Source organism: Lynx rufus, unplaced genomic scaffold, assembly GCF_022079265.1.
Source record: "Lynx rufus isolate CCGP_SWC_20201006 ecotype Redwood Valley unplaced genomic scaffold, mLynRuf1.p SCAF_2, whole genome shotgun sequence".
Lineage (NCBI taxonomy): Eukaryota > Metazoa > Chordata > Mammalia > Carnivora > Felidae > Lynx > Lynx rufus.
In genome coordinates, this window is record NW_025814834.1 from 22296913 (window position 1) to 22320358 (window position 23446).

The 23446-nt window shown below is 38.4% G+C and overlaps 1 protein-coding gene across 1 annotated transcript in view; it reads left to right on the top strand.

The window, feature by feature from the left end:
• Window positions 1-23446, top strand: part of BARD1 (BRCA1 associated RING domain 1) — an 82875-nt gene that overhangs the window by 41325 nt on the left and 18104 nt on the right. The window contains exon 7 of the mRNA XM_047085255.1: window positions 19955-20063. Coding sequence (XP_046941211.1) covers window positions 19955-20063 — 109 coding nt within the window. The remainder of the gene's footprint in view (window positions 1-19954; window positions 20064-23446) is intronic.

Below are 23446 nucleotides of genomic sequence, written 5' to 3' on the forward strand. Positions count from 1 at the left end.
TGTCCTCACCTATAAAACATGGGTGATGCCTGCTGCTTTTCTGTTTTTTTCAGAGTATAGTGAGGATTAATGAGCCAAAACACAGGGCCTGTCTTGTGGTTTGTACACCATGATTCTTCACTATACTGTGAAGCTTATTAATATACAAGGTGTGGGCATGAGACAGTGAGCCTAGTCTGCCTTCACAGGTGCCCCTCAGATAAATATGTTGTTTTTAAATAGGCTTACCTAACGAAGTGGCAGATTTAGGTATATCTGTAGCCCAGCACCATCCAGTAGATCTTTCTGTATTGATGGAAATGCTGTATATCTGTGCTGAGCACTCAGTAGCCACTAGCCATCTGCTGCTGTTGAAGACTTAAAATGTGGCTGTTGCTACTGAGGAACTAAATTTGGAAATGTATTTTGTTTTAATTGAATAGCCACATGTGCCAAGTGGCCACTGAATTGGACAGCTGGTTGATATAGTTAGGATAGTGGGGAAGAAGGATTTATTTGGGGAAAGGCTGGGAATAACATTAGGTAGAGGATGGTTAGGGAACCATGGAGAGAATGCAGCAGTAGATTGAATCTAGGGTTTAAGAGTGTGATAGCTGTTTCTAAATATTGTTATTCCTTTTTTTCCAGACTGGTTGGTGGTCATCATCCTTAAGTATTTGCTGTGTTTTTCGCTGTTTTATTTCCTAGTAGTGGTTGTTCACCGAATTGACTTCACCCGTTTCCTAACTGGTCTCCTTTTCAGATGGCTTTTCTTTTGTTCATTCCCCATTACTGCAACCTAAGAACTTGAAAAAAAAAAAATAAATAAATAAATAAATAACACAAGTCTGGCCAAATCACTTACTAGCTTAAAACCCTTCATTGGCACCTCTTATTGTTTTTCAAAACTTTCAGACATTCATTTGTGGTGCAAGTTAGTAAGTATTTGAATGCATGAAAAGATGGTATATTTTTTCCTCTCTTTTGAAAAAGGGTCCTATGAGATGACAACAGGAATTGCTTCCCCCTGCTCCCTAATTCACTATAAGTGTGGAGTGAAAGTCTAAAGCCATGTTTCCATAAGCTGCACCTTTGCTAGGGTGGTAGAACTGGTTTCCTATGTGCTCCCCGGGCAGAATTGTTAGTCTCTTGTCCACTGGGCATCCATAATCCATAGCATGTTACCTTTTGTAGGTTCATGGCTTTCCAAAGTAATTCCTGTAGCCTTGGTGTTTTTAAGATCTGTTTTTCTGCCAGAGTTCTATATATTGTCTTTTTGAATTAAGTACTGACAAGTGACTATAGATGAAATTCATTCCTTGACTTCCTCCATTTAAGAGGAGCATGGGGAGGGGCATGGGAACTGTATGGGCTTCTTAGTACTCTTTTTTTTTTTTTTTTTTCCCCCCCTTTCTCCTGAAGCTCTTGTCTGGTAAGATGGCTCCTTAATGCCACTTTATAAGCCGTTAATATCTCAGACTCTGGAATCTGAGTTGGCAAGCATAATACTTTCTGTTGTTTTTTTTAATTTAAATTTTAGTTAATTAACATACTGTGCAATATTGGTTTCAGGAGTGCAATTCAGTGATTCATCACTCACAAGTATATTACTTTTATTTTCTCTGCTTATTATATCTCTTTTACTCTTTTTTTTTTTTTTTTTTTTTTGAGGAATAGTTGACATACCACGTTACTTTAGTTTCGGGTGTACAACATACGGATTCAACTAGTTTGCATATTACACTACGCTCGCCACAAGTCTAGCTGCCATCTGTCACCATATAGTGCTACTGCAGTGCCACTGACTGTATTCCCTGTGCTGTTTCCCATGTTCCCGTGACTTACTCGTTCCATAACTGGCAGCCTGTGTGTCCCACTCCCCAACCATCAGTTTGCTTGTATCTCTTTTACACGGAATGGAACTTTTCTCTCAATAACCAGGACTAGGAAGAAGGTTTGGAACTGGAAAGGGCAAAGGCTGTTGTTTGTCCTTTGCTTTTTATGGCTTAGTTCTTTGCTCGAAGTTGTAGGTGGGTAGGGTCTTTCTGCTTCATCTGTGTTTCTAAATGGCAGTCTTCAGCTCCGTAACATTTTGGCAGTCTTCTTCATTCCCTCAAGGTTCAAGTAGTCTGTTTTACTTAGATGCCTTTATTTCCTGGTTCTTCAGTGACATCCTGTTAGGTTTTCTCCTACTCTTGCCCTGCTCCTTTACTTCCTCATCCCCCAGTTGGTTATCTGCTCCTTCTGTTCTAGTGGAGTAAACTGATTACAGAGCCATGTGACACATGCCTTCATAGGCCAGTGCACAAGATTGTGTGAAAATCTAGAGTAGGGACTGTAAGTGAGACTAGAGGAAGTCATGAAAGACTTTTTAGGGGAAGGAGCACTTCTACTGAATTTTGAAGAATAGGGGGATGGGCTTTTCAGAAAGAGATGGTGGGTGTACGGCCAAGACTGCTTGTCTATTCAGTTCTAGGAGCTTCGATTAGTGATGGTAAGACTGGTATTAAAGGGACAATGATAAGAGGCTGGAGAAGGTGGCAGAGACAGACAGAGGCATAGTGTGCCACAGGGTTCAAATGTTACATTGGAAAGTTCTTCCTGCTCATGGGCCAGGACCTCAGTGAAGAGGTGTGTCCAATAACCTGGAGAGGTGAGTCTGAGCTGAGGTAGTGACAGTGAGCAGTGTTGGGGGTGGGGGGGGGAGGGAGAGAATTCACTCTTTTCATCAGCTTCTTCCTTCAAGTGAAGTCTGATAAGTTAAGAAATATCTTACTAGGGTTGTGATTAAAATTGGGTAAAGGTGTGGATTATAGTGGAATTTGATTTTTCATTGAGAAACAGTATGTTTTTCCATTTATTTGAGCCTTCTGTTACACATCTTAGTAAAGTTTTTCATCTATTTTATATGTATCTGCATTTATGCATGCACTTAACTATTAGATTTTTCTAGGCATTTGATTCTTTTGTTGCTCTGGTTAACTGGATGTTCTGTTAATAAATACAACTTGTCATTCCTGATGTATAGGGAAGCTGTTGATTTTAGTACATTTCACTTATATCTAGCCAACACCTAATTCTAAGGATCTGATTATCATTTATCAATTCTAACTTCTTATTGCATTTGCCAGTGTTTCTGGAACAATATTATAAAATAATGGTGATAGTTGGCATACTTGTTTTATTCTCATTTTTCAAAAATACTGACTCTAGGTTTACAGTGAGTATTAAAATCAATATTAAAAAATAAAGATATTCTATTTATTTTGCTATTTTTTAAGAAGACTATACCTTATTAAATGATTTTTAGCTTATAATGAGGTGATCTTAGACCTTTTGCCTGTTGGTATCATTAATACATTTTAAAATATCTTTTTAAGTTTTATTTTATTGAGAGAGAGAGAGAGAGAGAGAGAGGGAGGGAGGGAGGGAGGGAGGATGCCAGCATGAGTTGGGGAGATGCAGAGAGAGGAGAGAGAACCCCAAGCGGGCTCCTCACTGTCAGCGCAGAGCCTGATGCGGGGCTTGAACTCAGGAACCATGAGATCATGACCTGAGCCGAAGTCAGATTCTTAACTGACTGAGCCACCTAGGCACCCCTACATTTTAAAGTATTAAACCATGTTGTATTTCTGTGATAAACTTAAATATACTGTGCTATTCTTTAAGCAAATACTTTACATCAGTTTGCTAGGATTTTATTTAGTATTTTTACATTTCTAGTTATAAGTTGAAATTATCTGTTTTTTTATTTTTAATTTTTTTGCCCGCAGATTTTTATATTAAAATTATATTCATAGTTTCTTTTTAAAAATTTATTTAAAAAATTTTAATTCAGTATGGTTAACATACTGTTATATTAGTATCAGGTGTACAATATAATGATTTAGCAATTCCATACATTACTCAGTGCTCATCAAGGTAAGTGTACTCTTAATCCTTTTCACCTATTTCACCCATCTCCACACATCCCCTCCAGTAATCGTCTGTTTGTTCTCTACAGTTGAGAGTCGATTTTTGGTTTGTGTCTCTTCCCCTTTTTTTTCTTCCTTTGTTCATTTGTTTTGTTTCTTAAATTTTATATGTGAGTGAAATCATTTGTTATTTGTCTTTCTTTGGCTTGTTTCACATAGCATTTACTCTCTAGATCCATCCATGTTGTTGCAAATGGCAAAATTATATTCTTTTTTATGGCTGAATAATACTCCACTATGTGTGTGTGTGTGTGTGTGTGTGTGTGTGTGTGTGTGTGTGAGCGTGTACACGTACGTGTGTGTGTACACATACATATACTGCATCATTATTCATTCATCAAATGACGGACCTTTGGACTGCTTCCCATAGTTTGGCTATTGTAAATAATGCTGCAGTAAACATCGGGGTGTATGTATCCCTTCAACTTGATGTTTTTGTATTCTTTGGATAAATACCCAGTAGTGCAATTAGTGGATCATAGGGTAATTCTACTTTTAATTAAAAAAAATTTTTTTTTAATGTTTGTTTTTGAGAGAGAGAGGGAGACACCAGAGCTTGAGCAGGGGAGGGGCAGAGAGCTAGGGAGACACAGAATCTGAAGCAGGCACCAGGCTCTGAGCTGTCAGCACAGAGCCTGACATGGGGCTTGAACTCATGGACCACGAGATCATGACCTGAGCCGAAGTCAGATACTTAACTGACTGAGCCACTCAGGAGCCCTTCTATTTTTAATTTTTTGAGGAACCTCCATACTGTTTTACACAGGGGCTGCACCAGTTTGCATTTCTACCATCAATGCAAGAGGGTTCCTTTTTCTCCACATCCTCCTCAACGTGTGTGTCTTGTGTTGTTGATTTTAGCCATTCTGACAGGAGTGATAGCTCATTGTGGTTTTGATTTCCATTTCCCTGATGATTAGTGATGTCGAACATCTTTTCATATGTATGTTTGCCATCTGGATGTCTTCTTTGCAGAAATGTCTGTGCATGTCTTCTGCCCATTTTTAATTGGATTTTTTTTTAATTTTTTTTAATGTTTTATTTATTTTTGAGACAGAGAGAGACAGAGCATGAACGGGGGAGGGGCAGAGAGAGAGGGAGACACAGAATCAGAAGCAGGCTCCAGGCTCTGAGCCATCAGCCCAGAGCCTGACATGGGGCTCGAACTCACGGACCGCGAGATCGTGACCTGAGCTGAAGTCGGACGCCTAACCGACTGAGCCACCCAGGCCCCCCTTTAATTGGATTATTTGTGGGTGTTTTTTGTTGTTGAGTTGTAGAAGTTCTTTATATATTTTGGATACTAACCTTTTATTGCTATGTCCTTTGCAAATATCTTCTCCCATTCTGTAGGTTGTCTTTTAGTTTTGTTGGTTGTTTCTTTCAATATGCAGAAGCTTTTTATTTTGGTGTAGTCACAATAGTTTATTTTTCTTTTGTTTCCCTTGCCTCAGGAGATCTAGAAAGATGTTGCTATGGCTGATGTCTGACACAGTACTGCCTGTGCTCTCTTAGAGGATTTTTATGGTTTCAGGTCTCATATTTAGACCTTTATCTATTTTGAGATTATTTTTTGTGTGTGATGTGAGAAAGTGGTCCAGTTTCATTCTTTTGCATGTTGCTGTCAGTTTTCTCAACACCATTTGTTGAAAAGATTGTCTCTTTTCACTGGATATTCTTCCCTGCTTTGTCAAAGATTAATTGACCATATAATTGTGGGTTTATTTCTGAGGTTTATATTCTGTTCCAGTGATTTATGTGGCTGTTTTTGTGCCAGTACCATATTCTTTTGATGACTATAGCTTTGCAATATACTTGAAGTCCGAAATTGTGATGCCTCCAGCTTTGTTTTCCTTTTCAAAGTTGCTTTGGCTCTTTGAGTCTTCTATGATTTCATACAAATTTTAGGATTGTTTATTCTAGTTTTGTGAAAAATGCTGTTGGTATTTTGATAGGGGTTGCATTAAATCTGTAGATTGCTGGGGCTCCTGGGTGGCTCAGTCAGTTGAGTGTCAATTTCGGCTCAGGTCATGATCTCACCACTTGTGGGTTTGAGCCCAGCGTCAGGCTCTGTACTGACAGCTCAGAACCTGGAGCCTGCTTCAAATTCTGTGTCTCCCTCTCTCTCTGCCCCTCCCCTATTCATGCTCTTTCTCTCTTAAAAATAAATAAATTAAAAAAAAAATTTTTTAAAATTTGTAGATTGCTTTGGGTAGCTAGTACAGACATTTTAACATTATTTGTTCTTCCAATCAGTGAGCATGGAATGTCTTCTTATTTTCCATTCGTGTTGTCTTCAATTTCTTTCATCAGTATTTTATACTTTTCAAAGTACATGTCTTTCACCTCTTTGGTGAGGTTTATTCCTAGGTATCTTACTATTTTTGGTGCAGTTGTGAATGGGATTGTTGTCTTAATTTCACTTTATGCTGTTTAATTATTAGTGTTATAGATGTGCAATAGATTTGTGCACATTGATTTTATATCCTCTGACCTTACTGAATTCATTTTTCAGTTCTAGTAGTTTTTTGGTTGAGTCTTTTAGGTTTTCTTTATATGGTATCATGTCATCTGCAAATAGTGAAAGTTACCAATTTGCATGCCTTTTATTTCTTTTTGTTGTCTGATTGCTGTGGCTAGGGCTTCTGGTGCTATGTTGAATAAACATGGTGAGATTGGACATCCTTGACTTGTTCCTGACTTTAGGGGAAAGCTCTGTTTTTCCCCATTAAGTATAATGTTAGCTGTGTTTTTCATGTAAAGCTTTTATTATGTTGAGGTATGTTTCCTTGAAACCTACTTTGTTGAGGATTTTTATCATGAATGGATGTTGTACTTTTTCACATGCTTTTTCTGCATCTATTGAAATGATCATATGTTTTTTATCTTTTTTGTTTTGATATGATGTATCAAATTGATTTACTTGTGAACATTGAACTACCTTTGCATCCCAGGAATAAATCCTCCTTGATTGTAGGAGTTGATTTTTTTTTTAATGTATTGTTGGATTCAGTTTGCTGATACTTTGTCAGTGTTCTTAAGAGATACTGGCCTGTATTTCTCTTGATGTCTTTATGTGGTTTTGCTATCATGGTAATGCTGGCCTCATAGAATGAAAATGGAAGTTTTTCTTTCTCTTTTATGTTTTGGAGAACTTTGAAAATAATAGGTATTAACTCTTTTAAATGTTTGGTAGAGTTCATCTGTGAATCTGTCTAGTCATGGACTTTTGTTTGGTGGGAGTTTTTTTGATTACTCATTCAACCTCATTGTTGGTAATTCGTCTATTCAGGTTTTGTATTTCCTCCTGCTTCAGTTTTGGTATGTTACATGTTTCTAGGAACTTATCCATGACTTCCAGTTTGTCCAGTTTGTTTCATAATATTCTCTTACAGTCCTTTGTATTTCTGTGGTGTTGATTGCTATTTATCCTCTTTCATTTGTGATTTTTTTTTTTTCTTTGAGTACTGTCTTTTGTTTTTTGATGAGTCTGGCTAGAGGCTTATCAACTTTGTTGATCTTTTCAAAGAGCCATCTTTTGGTTTCATTGATTTGCTTGTTCATTTACGTATTCATTTTTAGTTTCTGTATCATTTCTTTCTGCTCTCGTCTTTATGCTTTCTCGTTTGGGGTTTTATTTGTTTTTCTTTTTCTAGCTCCTTAGGTATAAGATTAAGTTGTTTATTTGAGATTTTTCTTTTTTCTTGAGGTAGGCATGTATTGTTATAATCTTCCCTCTTAGAACCCCTTTTGATGCATTCCAAAGATTTTGGACCTTTGTGTTTTTGTTTTGTTTTTTTTTTTAAATGTTTACTTATTTTTGGAAGAGCCCAAGTGAGGGAGGGACAGAAAGGGAGAGAGGGGGACAGAGGATCTGAAGGAGGCTCTGTGCTGACAGCAGTGATACCATTATGGGACTCAGATTTAACTGTGAGATTATGACCTGAGTTGAAGTCAGATGCTCAACTGACTGAGCCACCCAGGTCCTCAGACCATTGTGTTTTCATTGTCGTTTGTCTCCATGCATTTTTTGCTTTCTTCTTTGATTTCTTCTTTGATTCCCAGTCATTGTTTAGTAGCATGTTATTTAATCTTCTTATATTTGTGCTCTTTCCAGATTTTTTCTTGTGGTTGATTTTTAGTTTCATTGTGTTACTGTCTGAAAAGATGCATGGTATGACTTTGATCTTTTTTAATTTGTTGAGACTTGTATTGTGACCTATGTGATCTATTTGGGACAATGTTCTGTGTGCACTTGAAAGAAATGTGTATTCTGCTGTTTTTGGATGGAATATTTTGAATATATGTGTTAAATCCATCTGACCAGTATGTCATTCAAGGCCCCTGTTTTCTTGTTGATTTTCTCTTTTGATATGGGTCAATTTATGTAAGTGGGGTATTAAAGTTCCCTACTATTGTATCACTATTGATTGTTTCCTTTATGTTTGTTATTAACTGTTTTATGTACTCCCATGTTGAATGCATAAATATTTATATTCTATCTTTTAAAAAATAATTTTTTTCTTTACATTTATTTATTTTTGAGATACAGAGTGAGACAAAGCATGAGCAGGGGAGGGGCAGAGAGAGAGGGAGACACAAAATCTGAAGCAGGCTCCAGGCTCTGAGCAAGTGGACACACAGAGCCTGATGCGGGCTTGAACCCACGAACTGTGAGATCATAACCTGAGCCAAAGTCGGATGCTCAACCGACTGAGCCACCCAGGTGCCCCTATATTTGTTCTGTCTTCTTGTTGGATTGTCCTCTTACTAATTATATAGTGTTCTTTGTCTTGTGTTACAGTCTTTGTTTTAAAGTCTGTTTTGTCCTATGTAAGTATTGCTACCTAGGCTTTCTGTTGACATCCATTTGCATGATAAATGTTTCTTCATTCTCTCACTTTCTATCTGCACGTGTCTTTAGGTCTGAAGTGAATCTCTTGTAGTCAGCATATGGATGGCTCTTGTTTCTTTAGCCTTGCCATCATGTCATCCTGTGTCTTTTGATTTGAATGTTTAGTCCATTTGCTTTCGAAGTAATTATAGCTAGGTATGTATTATTGCCATTTTGTTACTTATTTTGCTGTTGTTTTTATAATTCTCTGATCTTTTCTTGCTCTCTTCTCACAGTTTTCTGTCTTTAGTGATATATTTGGACACCTTTGTTTTTATTTTTTGCATGTCACTGGTTTTTGATTTGTGGTTACCATTAGTTTTGTATATAATGTCTTCTGCATATAGCAGTCTGTATTAAATTGATAGTCGTTTAAGTCTGAATCTATTCTCTACTTATCTTGCCCCATGTTTTAGGTATATGGTGTCATACTTTACATCCTTTTATTTTGTGAATCCCTTGACTTTTATAGACATGCTTATTTTTACTGCTTTTGTGCTTCCTACTTTTCTTACCCTTACTTATGGTCTTTTCTTCCCACTTAGTTCCATTTAATGTTTCTTGCAGGGCTGGCTTAATGGTTATGTATTCCTTTAGCTTTTATTTGTCTAGGAAACTTTTTTTTCCCCCTTCCTATTCTGAATAATAGCCTTGCTGTGTAAAGTATTCTTGGCTGCAGATTTTTCCTTTCAGCACTGTGCATATATCATGCCATTCCCTTCTGACCTGCAAAGTTTCTGCTGAAAAATCCGCTGATAGTTGTATGGAGTTTCTTATGTGTAACTATCTTCTTTTCTCTTGCTGCTTTTCAAATTCTGTCTTTATCATTACTTTTTGCTGTTTTAGTTACTATGTACCTTGGTGTGGACCTTCCTGGCTTGATTTTGTTGTAGGAATCTCTGTGCCTCCTGGATCTAGATATCTTTTTTACTTCCCCAGATTAGGAAAGTTTTTAGCAGTTATTTCTTCAATTAAATTTTCTGCCTCATTTTTTCTCTTTTTTTCTTCTTCTGGGCTCTCTCTAATATTTGCATTATATTACACTTGATGGAGTCCCTGAATTCTTTTAGTCTGTTTTCAATTTGTATAATTTTTTTTCTCGCCCCTGGTCACTTGATTACTTTCCATTACTCTGTACTCTCAGTCACTAATTCATTTTTCTGCTTCCTGTAGCTTACTATTTATTCTGTGTACTTTATTTTTAATTTTAATTTCATTTATTTTATTCTTCATCTCTGGCTCTTTTTAAGGGTCTCACTGATGTCCTCCACCTTTTCCTCAAGTCCAGTGAATGTCTTTATTATCATTACTTTAAATTCTTTATTAGGCATTTTTTTTTATCTCCATTTTATTGAGCTCTCTTGCTGTGATTTTGTCCTGTTCTTTCATTTGAGACATATTCCTCTGTTTCATCATTTTGTCTGTTTCTTTCTTTTTTTTTTTTTTTTTTAATGTTTGTTTATTTTTGAGAGAGGGAGACAGAGACAGAGTGTGAGTGGGGAAAGGACAGAGAGAGAGAGAGACAGAATCCAAAGCATTGGGCTCGAACCCATGAACTGTGAGATCATGACCTGAGCCAAAGTTGGATGCTTAACCATCTGAACCACCCAGGTGTCCTTCTCTGTGTCTGTTTCTGTGTGTTAGGAAAGTCAGCCAAGTCTCCTGCCTTGTGAAGTGATGGCCTTATGAAGAAGAGGTCCTGTAGTGTCTTGCAGTGCAGTGTCCCCTGTTCACCAGAACATGGCACTTCATGGGTGTCTCCTGTGTGTGTTGCGTGAGCCCGGCTATTGTGTCCTGACTGCTTTTTCCTTGAATCTAGTCATCTGCAGTGGTTCTCTTTGCCAGTTGTGGGCAGTGTTGGGTCCCTGGCAAGGGTGGGGTGCACAGTTTTAACAGGATGCGTGATATTCCATGAAGGCCCTCTACCACTACCACAACCAAGGCCCTGTGAAGTCTGCAGGTAGGGAGATGTGGTATTAGCAAGGCTTGCACGGGTCTTCTGGGGGAGGGGACCCACAGCGCTGGAACTGAGGCCGGCTTGACTGGCGGGAGCGGGGCTTGCTATAGACAAGTTAATAAATGTTGGCGCACTGTTGCCCACAGGTGGCTGTGTGTTCATGCCTGGCAACGGGGGAGGGAAATGTTCTCGGTGTAGTCTCCCTGCAAAACCTACCCCTTGCTCTGAGATGAGTAAATAACTCTCCCGTATCCCCCAGGTGTTTCCAAACTGCTGCTGCAAGATGCTGCTGCATCTCCCCAGGCTGTATGTTGAGCTTTCTTTAAGGCCTGAATTCTACTTCCTAATGCCCTCTGGGCTCTCCCAGAGGGAGAGTATTCAAATTCCAGGCTTTAAGTCCTGCTGGTTGTAAGAACTGTGAAGCTTCTTTCACTTTCAAAGCCAAATGTTTTGGGATTTGTCTTACCTGTGTAGGCTCCCATGATAGTCCTTCTCTGTGCCTGTGGCTCCCTCCCTCCCAGGGAGGCTGTGGTCCAATTAGCTTCCTACCACTTATATGCCCTTCCTACCTTCTTCAGTGTGACCTCTACTCTTCTCTCTCATTGTGGGGTTTGTTCTGCCAAGCTTCGGGTTGTTTTCTGGGTTATTTACACTGATATGAGTGTTATCTAGTTGTATCCGTGGGGCAGGGTGATCTTAGGGTCCTCTTACTCCTCCATTTTACCAGCCTCTTCTCTTCCACTTCCTGGAAAGATACTCAAGGATGCTTTCTGCCTTCTCTGGTCTCTGGAACACGCATGGAGTATCTTACAGAAATAAGCTCTCCCTCCATTTGGGACATCATTATCTATTTTGATAATTTGTATAGTATATAATATTTGAAAATCTCTCCAGTTTTGTTACTAGTAGTTGCCACTCTGAAATAGTAACGTATTGATAGAATACAGGAACTAGAGTGAAGATGGACTTTTTGTTGTCTCATTACTTTATCTTTACATATATTTTATATTTTATTTTTTTAATGTTTATTTATTTTGAGAGAGAGAGAGAGTGCCAGTAGGAGAGGGGCAGAGGTAGAGGGAGAGAGAGAGAATCCTAAGCAGGCTCTGCACTGTAAGCAAGGAGCCTGACATGTGGCTTGAACCCACAAATGGCAAGATCATGACCTGAGCCAAAATCAAGAGTCAGATGCTTAACAACTGAGCCACCCAGATGCCCTTTAAATTTATCTTTACATATTCCCTGTATACTATAAAAATAAAGTTTACTTATTTTGCAGTTTTATCTGAGACTGTGATTTTTAGGAGTCTGCCCATGAAGATCATCTTACTGATGCTTTGCATAGGGCATACCAGTGAGACAGGGTCTGTGAGGAAATACTGTATTTATTATATTTCTTATATGTATAGCAGAGTATCGCAAACCCATAAAGGTTTGGATCTGCCTTTATATGATTTAGTCAAATGCTGTGATTGTTCTTGAGTACTGAATGTTAAAAAAAACTATCTTTATTTCCACATACTTCAGGGCCCTTTAAGCTAAGGAGGCATGTAAGCCAGCCTTGGGTCCACTGATTTGCACTGTAGTATAGACACAAGGAATTGGTGGTTAATATAGTTCCTATTGAAAGCAACGACTTACGTCCTTGACACCAAACGTAGATTCTTTTTACTCGACATTTGATATATTTTGATTGATTTTATACCTTTTCTGCTACTGTAGGAATTTAACTTGAATTATTTCAATTGGGTGTAAAGCAAACTTGTAGAGAAGAGTAAAGATTTTTATAATTTAGTCTTGGGAGGGAGAAGAAAACGTGAGACAAAATCCATCCTTAGACTAAGGGTATTTTTGGATGTCTTTGGAATGTAGCAAAGCTTGTATATGAGGACTAAGGGATCCATGTTAGAAAGTTCTGTATTCGGATATGTTCTGCTGTTAAGTTGTCATAAATGGTGCTAAGACCATGTGACTTGGCGTGTCTGGGTGGCTCAGTCAGTTAAGCATCTGACTTCGGCTCAGGTCATGATCTCACAGTTTGCGAGTTCGAGCCCTGTGTTGAGCTCTGTGCTGATAGCTCAGAGCCTGGAGCCTGCTTCAGCTTCTGTGTCTCCCTCTCTTTCTGCCCCTCCCCTACTCACACTGTCTCTATCAAAAATAAACAAACATTAAAAAAAAAAATTAACCAAAAAGACCATGTAACTTAAAATTTTGGAGAGAAGGCTCAAGAACCATTTTTTTTTTAGTATTGCTTATAACGTGTGAAAATAAGTCTTTTTATAGCCCAGGCGGTGGAAAGAGTCAACAACTCAGAAATATAATTAGGAATTGAATATTTATGGAAGGCCAGGTATGAGAAAAGAAAGAATGGAATATGGTTTATCACAAAGCTAAATGAATTTAAAAGCAATTTGTTGAATACTGGTGGAAGAAATCTTGAAACCTTATAAGGTAAGACTTGGTAACTAGGAATTAACTACGTATAGTACTATCATTGATATTCTTTATCTACAGTCTTCATTGTTTAATTTAAAAAATCCAGGGACGTTTAAAAGTTCACCAGTGAAGTCTTCTAGTCCTGTATTTTCTCATGGAAGCTGTGATCCTCAGCTGTGAACTTCCTACTGTAAGGTTTTGGGGCCCTAAGTCTTTATGATAATGGAGGGAATATGTGTATACTAGAAGGTCATATATATCTACTTCAAACTTTATCTTTTGTTTAGACTTAATGTTATTCTAATACCTTACTGTTTTTTAAATCACAGTTTACTTACAATACTTTCTTATTTGCTTTGGCCTTTTGCTATGTGAACTTTGCCACTTTTAAAAATACATTTTACATTTAAATATAATATTAACTCATTTAACTCTGATTTTACTTATGTTTTGCATGAGAAATTACCTCTTATGTACTAAAATAAGAGTCCATTACCCAAGAGGGAAAATTACTTCTGTTTTAACCTCAAATAAAAAGTTTCATATCTTCTATGCTTCTTCTTTGTCTGTGAATATTTATATTGGTGACTGGTCAAAACTTCACTGTTTATCTATCTTCCCTACTGCCTTCAGTGCATCCAATGTGAACCTGAAACAAAGCTCTTACATCCCATCAGAACTATTTTGACTGTATGGAGAATAGCATTTTTTTTTTTTTTAAGAGATATATAAAGTTTAGGATTTGGCACATGGTCTGCCATTAGCATAGTTTCCCTTGCAAGCGTGTAGAATTCGTAATTAGAAAATATTATATGGACCATTGGACCTATTAATTGTCCCATTGCCCTAGTTAATTTTTTAAAAAATTAATCTCCTATAACAGATAATTTATGTTGTACAGCTTAAAAAATAAATGTTGCTCTTTTGAATTTCTGTGCTGTTTCCTGCTTCACAGCAAGCCAAGTGACTTGAAAAATTAAAATCTATGTGTTTGCAATTTTATAGGATTCATAAAGGATTTCACTCATGGACTGTCTTGGTAGCCTGTCATGCGTGATAGGTTTAGTATTAGTAAAAATGCCTTTTTGCATGAGTATCTGGGACTGAATGATCTGTGTATGCAAATGGAAGTCTAAATTTGCCCATCTCTCCTTCTCCCCTTTTAAAAGTGGTGAGGGGCGCCTGGGTGGCGCAGTCGGTTAAGCGTCCGACTTCAGCCAGGTCACGATCTCGCGGTCCGTGAGTTCGAGCCCCGCGTCGGGCTCTGGGCTGATGGCTCAGAGCCTGGAGCCTGTTTCCGACTCTGTGTCTCCCTCTCTCTCTGCCCCTCCCCCGTTCATGCTCTGTCTCTCTCTGTCTCAAAAATAAATAAACGTTGAAAAAAAAAATTAAAAAAAAAAAGTGGTGAGACTTCTCTTGGGAATAGTCATGGGCAGTTTCCACCATATTCTTGGACAGAAAGGACATGAAAGGGTTAATGCTGTGACCTGAACTGTTGCCTTTGGGGTGAAGCTGAATAGTTAAACACAGCAGTTCAACTCTTTAGTAAGAACTTACTTCTCATCAGTCTTAGTGATCAAAAAGAATCCTAGTGAGGAGAGTTATTCTGTCTTCAATTAATAATCAGTCACAGTGATAGTCTCCTGTACGTGTGACATGTCACTTTTCTTCAAGTATTACCTTTTTTTCAAATTTTATTTATTTATTTATTTATTTATTTATTTATTTATTTATTTATTTTCTTTAATGTTTGTTCTTTTTTGAGATAGCGGGAGCACAGTAGGGGAAGAGAGAAACAGGGAGAGAGAGAATCCCAAGCAGGCTCTGCGCTGTCAGCACATAGCCCAACTTAAGGCTTGATCTCCCAAACCATGAGATCACTGCCTGAGCTGAAACCAAGAGTTGGATGGATGCTTAACCAACTGAGCCACCTAGGTGCCCCGCAATTACGTACATTTTAAACTGATTTTTTTTACACTAAGTCTGTAAAGAAAATGTTAGTCCATTCAAATATATCATTATGGGGAAAAAGGTGTGACTTTCTTGTACCCATATCACCCATGTGATATGCTGTCTCCTCTTACTCTGGTTTTTTGAAGGTGCCGTATAAAAACTTGTCTCTAATTTCAGATTTCAGTAGTCCACGACAAAGGAGAAACATGACAGGATTTAATAGGCTCTGTCTCCTGTGATGCAGGACTGAGGCTTAACTGATTATCTTTCAATCTGTAGCATTTGTATGTGCCATTCTCCAGTTCATTAGCAATACAGGAGGGCTCAGGGTTTAGTGAACTGTGTATAAGCAGAAGCTGTCCATAATCCAAGTGCATGTTTAAAGACCATATGAGATAGTAAGCTTTGTGTAGTAAGGACTCTAAATGTAAATTAGAATCCTGCCTGTCATTTTATGAAGGAAAACTTCAGTACAAGCATCTTACTTGTGCAGACAATTGTTTTACTGGTTACTTTTTGTTTGAAGCCCACAAGCTGATGGTGGTGCTTTGAGAAGTACTTTCATTAATATTATTCTATGTTGTCGTAATGGACTTTTATTCATACCTGTGTAAAAACAACTATGCTATAGTTACTACTTATTAAAGTACACTTGATTGGGCTCCTACCTTTTATGTCTGTGAAGTGTGAAATTTTCAGTTGTTTTGTTAAAAAAGTCTTTTTGTGTACAGTGATTTTTTTGATGGCCTATAGTGTGACATGGTTTTTTGTTGTTTATTCATTTTTGCACTTGGTGGTTTAAGACCCAGAATATGGATTCATTATCTCAGATTTCTGTTTTTTGATTGTCATACTTACAGAATATATGTGTGAGGAGACTGTTTATTTGGTATGTGAGCACAGTATTTTAAGAGAATGAAACTGAGAAGTATCAAGTATAATGGATGAAATTAGTTGCCTTTTGAAATAAACTGAGATTGTTTGCTCTAAGTGTATGGGAATTTGGAAAGACCCCAAATGTAGCACAATGACTTGTCACTTTGTTGTAAATCAGAGAGCCAAAACACAATACAGTTCTTGTAGAGAAAGACTGTTGTCAGAGGAAGGTTACACGTTATTGAACCTAGGCCTAAAGGGAAATCTGAGAGTACAAATTTATTGATATTTACCAGTGCTAATCCAAAAAGAAAGAATGACTGAACCTGATAGTGATAAGTAACAGTGATTAGAGAAATGTTTGCTGTGGTTCATTTCTTTTCTTGATCACTAGCTTTCTTTTCCTGCTATGCCATCAAAACATCTTTCCCCATGGTCATTAATGACCTTGTCTCCAAACTGGTGCTTTTGTCCCTCATTTATGTGCCCTTCATGCAGCATCTGAGTTGACAGCTTCCTCCTCCCTCTTCCTTCCACTCTGTTTCCTTCCAGATCTTTCTCTATACATTCAGTGCAATTTTAAAAGATGGTATTGTTCCATGTTCGCCATTTTATATCTAGTTGAACACATTGCATTTTCATGGCTCACTTTAACGGCCATTGCATAGACATACCATAATCTTAAAAACTATGAAGTCTTATAAAAGAAATGCTCATTTTAGGACACTTTTCTGGGGGGCTCCTGGGTGGCCCAGTCAGTTGGGTGTCCAGCTTCGGCTCAGGTCATGATCTCACAGTTCGTGGGTTTAAGCCCTGTGTCGGGCTCTGTGCTGACAGCTCAGAGCCTGGAGCCTGCTTCGGATTCTGTGTGTGTCTCTCTCTTTGCCCCTCTCCCACTTGTGCTCTGTCTCTCTCTGTCTCTCAAAAATAAATAAATACTAAATTTTTTTTTTTTAAAAAGAAAACTTTTTTTTATGTTGGCGTATTTTTTTTTAATTTATTTTTAAAAATTTATTTATTTTAAATTCAAGTTAGTTAACATGCAGTGTTTATGGGTTTCAGGAATAGAGCCCAGTGATTCATCACTTCCATATACCACCCAGTGCTCATCCCAACAAGTGCCCTCCTTAATGCCAATCACCCATTTAGCCCATCCCCCCCACCCACCTCCCCTCAATTTGTTGTCTGTATTTAAGTTTCGTATGGTTTGCCTCCCTTTCCGTTTTTATCTTGATTTTCCTTCCCTTCCCCTATGTTCATCTGTTATGTTTCTTAAATTCCACATATGAATGAAATCATATAATATTTACCTTTCTCTGACTGACTTACTTTGCATAGCATAATACACTCTGGTTCGATCCATGTTGTTGCAAATGGCAAAATTTCATTCTTTTTTTTTTGATTTTTTTTTAATTTATTTTTGAGAGAGAGAGAGAGAGAGAGAGAGAGGCAGCGCATTAATGAGGGAGGAGCAGAGAGAGAGGGAGAGACAGAATCTGAAGCAGATTTCAGGCTCTGAGCCATCAGCCCAGACAGAGCCTGATGTGGGGCTTGAACACATGACCCATGAGATCATGACCTGAGCCGAAGTCAGACACTTAACTGACTGAGCCACCCTGGCACCCCAAGATTTCATTCTTTTTGATCACCGAGTAGTATTCCATTGTATATATATTCCACATCTTCTTTATCCATTTATCAGTCAATGAACATTTGGGCTCTTTCCATAATTTGGCTATTGATAGTGCTGCTGTAAACATTGGGGTGCATGTGCCCGTTCAAATCAGCATTTTTGTATCCTTTGGATAAATACCTACTAGCAATTGCTGGGCCGTAGGATAGTTCTGTTTTTAATTTTTTGAGGAACCTCCATACTGTTTTCTAGAGCTGCTGCACCAGTTTGCTTTCCCACCAGCAGTGCAAGAGGGCTCCCCTTTCTCCACACCCTTGCCAACATCTGTTTCCTGAGTTATTTTAGCCATTCTGATAGGTGTGAGATGGTATCTCATTGTGGTTTTAATTTGTATTTCTCTGATGATGAGTGATGTTGAGCATCTTTACATGTGTTTGTTAGTCATCGAATGTCTTCTTTGGAAAAATGTCTGTTCGTGTCATCTGCCCATTTCTTCACTGGATTATTTGTTTTTTGAGTGTTGAATTTGATAAGTTCTTTATAGATTTTGGATACTAACCCTTTATCTGATATGTCATTAGCAAATATCTTCTTCCATTCCGTCGGTTGCCTTTTAGTTTTGTTGATTGTTTCCTCCCAGAATAGCTAGGGCAGTCAGATTGCCCTGCATCATAACTCTCCTCTGTTTTTTCTTTGGCGCACAGCTGGGATTCAAAACCCAAAGTCTTAAAGGACCTGGCATCACTCAGACTCACTCTCTTCCTCCTCCAGAGCAGAGCCTCTCTGCTGAAGAAAGGCCCTTGGCTGGCACCTGCAAGGTCTTTTGTCCTTAGGGAGGCAGTAAACCCCCTTCCAAAAGTACTCCAGGAAGGGGACTATTCCCTCCCAGTGTATCCCAAAGATCACAACACGACACTATGCACTCAAGTACCTCGTCCCTTCTCTCCAGGAGCATGCTCCACAGTTCTGCTCCAAAGAGAGCAGAACCTCAGAGTTTGAGCTCCATAAGCTGTTTGCAAAAAAGAACTGAGACCTCAGTACTTCTCGTTCCCCCGTCCATGGTCCAGGGAGGTTTTCTTCTTGTGCTGTCTCAATGCTGCACTATCTCAACACCTCTCTGTTCTGTCTCTTCATGGAAAGGTTCCCTTTTCTTCCACAGCTAAGCTGTTTTTCTCTCTGCTGATTCACATCCATGTACCTCGTACTTGCCAAGCTGTCTTCCTACAGCTGTGAAGGTCCTTCTGCCACTCTGCAGATCAATTTCCGGGGTGTTCCAAGTACTCTGACTTCAAAGCAGCTGTATTTGAGGGACAAGGAAAGCCCAGGGTCCCCTCTACTTCTCCGCCATCTTAACTCTATCATTTTAGAAAACTTTTTACCATAATACAATATATTAAAATTATTTTGAAACCATGTGTAAGGAAGTGGAATAGTAGACAAAAGTTGTACAGTTTTACCAATTTACTTATAATTAAAAAATGAATGATGGGCAGTATTGAATATTATTGGAATAAACAAGGAAAAACACAACCTTAGTTAAGTCACTGGAACCTTTTTGTTTTCTTATCTATGAAATAACAGATTTCTACAGGTCTCTGAATTCCCTTCCAGTGTAATATTCAGTGACTTATGAATTAGCACATGCTGAGAAGTCTGCATCCACTTATTCCCTAAACCACAGTTGGTTCTCTTGATGGCTGTGATTACTATATAATGTACATACATATTAAAATTAATTTTAAAAGTGCCCTGTCCACTACTTTATTCATTTGTCATGTGGCACGGTTTTCTTTCTAGTGGATCTGAATGCTTGTCCTGTGTATTTATCTAATTTCTGTATTTGTTGACATAGAATACAGAGACTATAATAAGTATGGTAAATTATTTTTATTTGCATTTGAAAGCATCCTACCCTTGGTGATTAATGATTATAAAGCTATATTAAGAATATGAATACAGAAGAATACAGAGTTGTGAAAAAATTCATGTGTAAGTAACAATATATCCAATTAAAAATACTCCCTAGAATGGTGTGATGTCAAATTGAAATTTCACATGTTTTTTTCCATTGAATTCAACAGCTTGTGATACTTGATTCTTATGCTTTGTATGAATTCTGAGTCATTTATTTTAGTATAAAAGTTGTGTATTATTAAGGAAGTTGAAAAAATTCATCCCCTGGTGCATCCATTTAGTTAAATATCAAGTCACACATTCTATTTACTTAAACCTATCTGCACTTATTTTACCAGTAACATATTTGGTTTGCGGCCTGTGGATTATGCAGACGGTGAAAATATGAAGTCACTATTGCTGCTACCAGAGGAGAATGAATCATCATCAACTCGCCATTGCTCAGTAGTAAGTATGGATTAGGCTTTGGGAAATTTAGGTCTTTTATTGAAATTGATTATGAAAGGAACATAATACATCAATTTCCAGTTAGCAAGTTGCTTTCAATCACCAAAAAATTATTCAACATTTTCTTTGTATTAGCTACTGTGAGTTCAAAGACTATTATAATCAGAATAAATCCATCAACAAATATTTATTGACTCCCATATATATTTTAGGGAGCATTCATACTGCAATCAGTGTGACAGATAGAACTCTTACTCTCAAGGAACTCACATTCTAATAGAGATGTCTGTAAGACAAAGATGTCTGTAAGACAGATGTCTCTTACAGAGACACTCTGTAAATATGTAAACTAATGTAAATGAAATAATTTCAGGAACTTAAATTGTGTGGTTTGAAGATTTTGTAGAGTATAATTGAGTGGAGCTTGAGGGCTCCAGAAAAGGCACTGCATTAGCTGGAGTCATTGGAGGGCCTTTAGAGCACTGATGTTTGATTTGAAACCTGAATGAGAAGGAGGAGGTATCCAGGTGAACATCTGGAGGACAGGTGTTCCAAGCAAGTGTATAGGGTCCCTTAGTGGATGAGTGTGGCATATTTGAAGGTTAGAGAGAAGGTCCTACTTGACGGTGACTAGTCAGTGTCTAAGAGTACTGGAAACCACTGAGAGGATTTAAAGCAAGGGAATGATATGATTTGGTTTATGTTTTAGGAAGTTCACTCTGGCTACTTTGTAATAAAGAGACTGAGGTGGGGCAAGAGTTGAGGCAGGGAGATCACTGAGGACTGTTTCATTGTGACAGGATGAGTTATCGTGACCTCCTGGATTAAGGTAATAGTGGAAATTACGAGAAGTATGAAGTTGAGTGTCTGTTTTTGAGTTAATGGTACCATACTTTCTGATGGATTATATGTGAAGTGTAGATAAAGAGTAGAATTAATATGACTAGCAAAGGGATAGTAGATGGTAGGGCCGTTTCCTGCTGTGGGGGAAGGAAATCAATAATTCTCTTGACCAATTTTATGCCTCTAAGGCAGCAAATGGAGATCTTGAACAGGCATGTGAGTCTGTAGTTCAGGAAAGAGCTACAAGCTAGAGAAAGTGAAAAGAATGCTTATTCCATAGGAATTTACAGTTTAATGGTGAATATAGATATAAAAAAGTTCATTACATACTGTAACAAATTTATAATAGAAGCCATAAAAATGTACAGGAGATCTACAGAGAAGGAAGAAGCTGATTCCAGAAGGGATCAGAAGAGCTTCACAGAGAAGGTAACAAGAAAGCTTGTAAACTTTTAAAGGTAAAAGTTTTAGCAAGGTATCTAATAGAATGCTGTTGGCTGCAGATAACAAAACATTTACTCAAATGCCTAACGGCAATATATTCTTTTATGTAAAGCTAATCCCAATTTAGAATAGCTTTCTTTGGTGAGTTCAGCAATTAAATGGCTGCGCTAGAGACCCAAATTCTTTGTCTTTCTGCTTTGCCATCCTCAGCTTGGTGGCTTTGTCCTCACCAATCTCCCTCCAGTGGTTATAGGGTGATAGCCACAACTGCACATGTGACTGTGTCCACCATTAAAAGAAGGACTAAAACCCTTCCTAGAATCTTCCACCGGACTTCCCCTTATGTCTTACTGGTCAGAACTGGTCACACAGTTCGTGTTGACATACTTCATGGTTGAAGGCAGGGAAGGTTCTTGAAGAGTGGATATCTGGAAAAATGGGATTCTGTTAGTGTGGAGGAAGTGAGCATTGCCGCACTGCAGTCAGGTATACAAAGTGGGGATGGCAGTCCAAATCTGAGGAAACAGAACTCATAGACAAGGAAGCATAAAGAATCTTTGAAATCTGAGAAACTAGTTAGTGTGAGAGGAGCACAAGGTATATTATTAGAGAAGAACCAGAGGTCAAGAGTGAAGTTGGGCTCAGAATGTAAAAGGCTTTGGCTCCCCCCAGGAGGAGTTTAGACATTACTACGCAACAGGGCACTCTTGTGCATTTTCAGTGTATTGGGACTGCAGAGGACAGCTGAGAGTGGGCCAAGACCAAAACCTGGTTAGGAGGCTGTGTGGTAAACAGAACTCTGATGGGAAATGGTGGTGTGATGTGGGCAGGGAGAGAAGAAGAGGGTTTTTCAAGAGAGGGGTGTGGTGGGTGCACTCAGCTGCTCAGATAGGGGAAGAAGAGAGAAAGGGATGAGTTCAGGTCAAAGATGTGGTCATAGCTGCTGTCGCAGGCTGGTTACCTTTGTGCTCTGACAACTGTTTATCTCCTGCCTTCTCCTGGACGTCAGCCCTGCAAGTGTGCACCAAGGTGGTTTTCATAATGAACTGCAGGAGAAAGTAGAAATCTTTCTACTTTACTAGTAGAAATTTACTAGTTTACAAAGAAGAAAGCTGAAACCTAGTATGATTTGCTCATGGTTAACAAGCCATTAAAAAAAACGGAAGAAAGAAAGTAGGGTTTTTTTGAATGGATCAGTGAGAACTTGAATTTCTTAAAATCTTAGGTCAGTACTCATTCCGTTCCACCATACTTAACAGTGTAAATTGGCATGTATTTATTCATTTGGACTTGAACTCTACTGGCAGAACATAGCATAACTGAGTTGTCATTTGCCAATGTTCCTTTTATGAAAAGCTGGAGAAGAATTACGTCAAATGTGTCAAAAACAAAGATACCTTTATGGTGGTCTTGGAGTGTGAACATGGCGATGTCCTCAGAGAAGAGGAAGTTGTTTACCCCCCCTCAGTTCTACCCAGTTACTGCTGTGTTTTTATAAAGTGTAAGAAGCCTGTACCTTCTGCATGTCTCATGGACATGGCCTCACAGTATCATTATTACTATCTTCATGGTAGATTTCTGGTGAAGAAAAAGATAATGGTTATATGGTAAGTCCTAAGGTGAAAGGGTTGTGTCCTTCTGGAATCTGTCTTCCCTCAGCTGCTGCCAGACCCCCTTTCACTCATCATTTTTCTGCCACGTTGCACCGCCTTACTGTTTCTAGAATCCACCAACATGGCTCCCATTTCAAGTCCTCAGCACCAGCTGTTTTCTCTGACAGGGACAATTGTAGGGAACTGGACATAGATGTGGCACTCTGCATCACTCCCTTTAAATCCCACTTGGGTGTCGTCCTATCCGAGAGGGTTTTGTACTACTGTTTCTCAAGTAGCAGCCTCCCAGGGCTTCGTATCCTCCCAACCCTGCTTTATTTTCCCTCACCACTGATCATTTGACAAAATACATTTTTATTTTATTGGGTTTCCACCCTCCCTTCCAGTTAGACTATAACCTGCATGAGGTCAAGGACTTGCCTCTTTTGTTAATGTAGCAACCTCAATACTGAGAACAGTGTCTGGCAAATAGTAGGTGCTCAA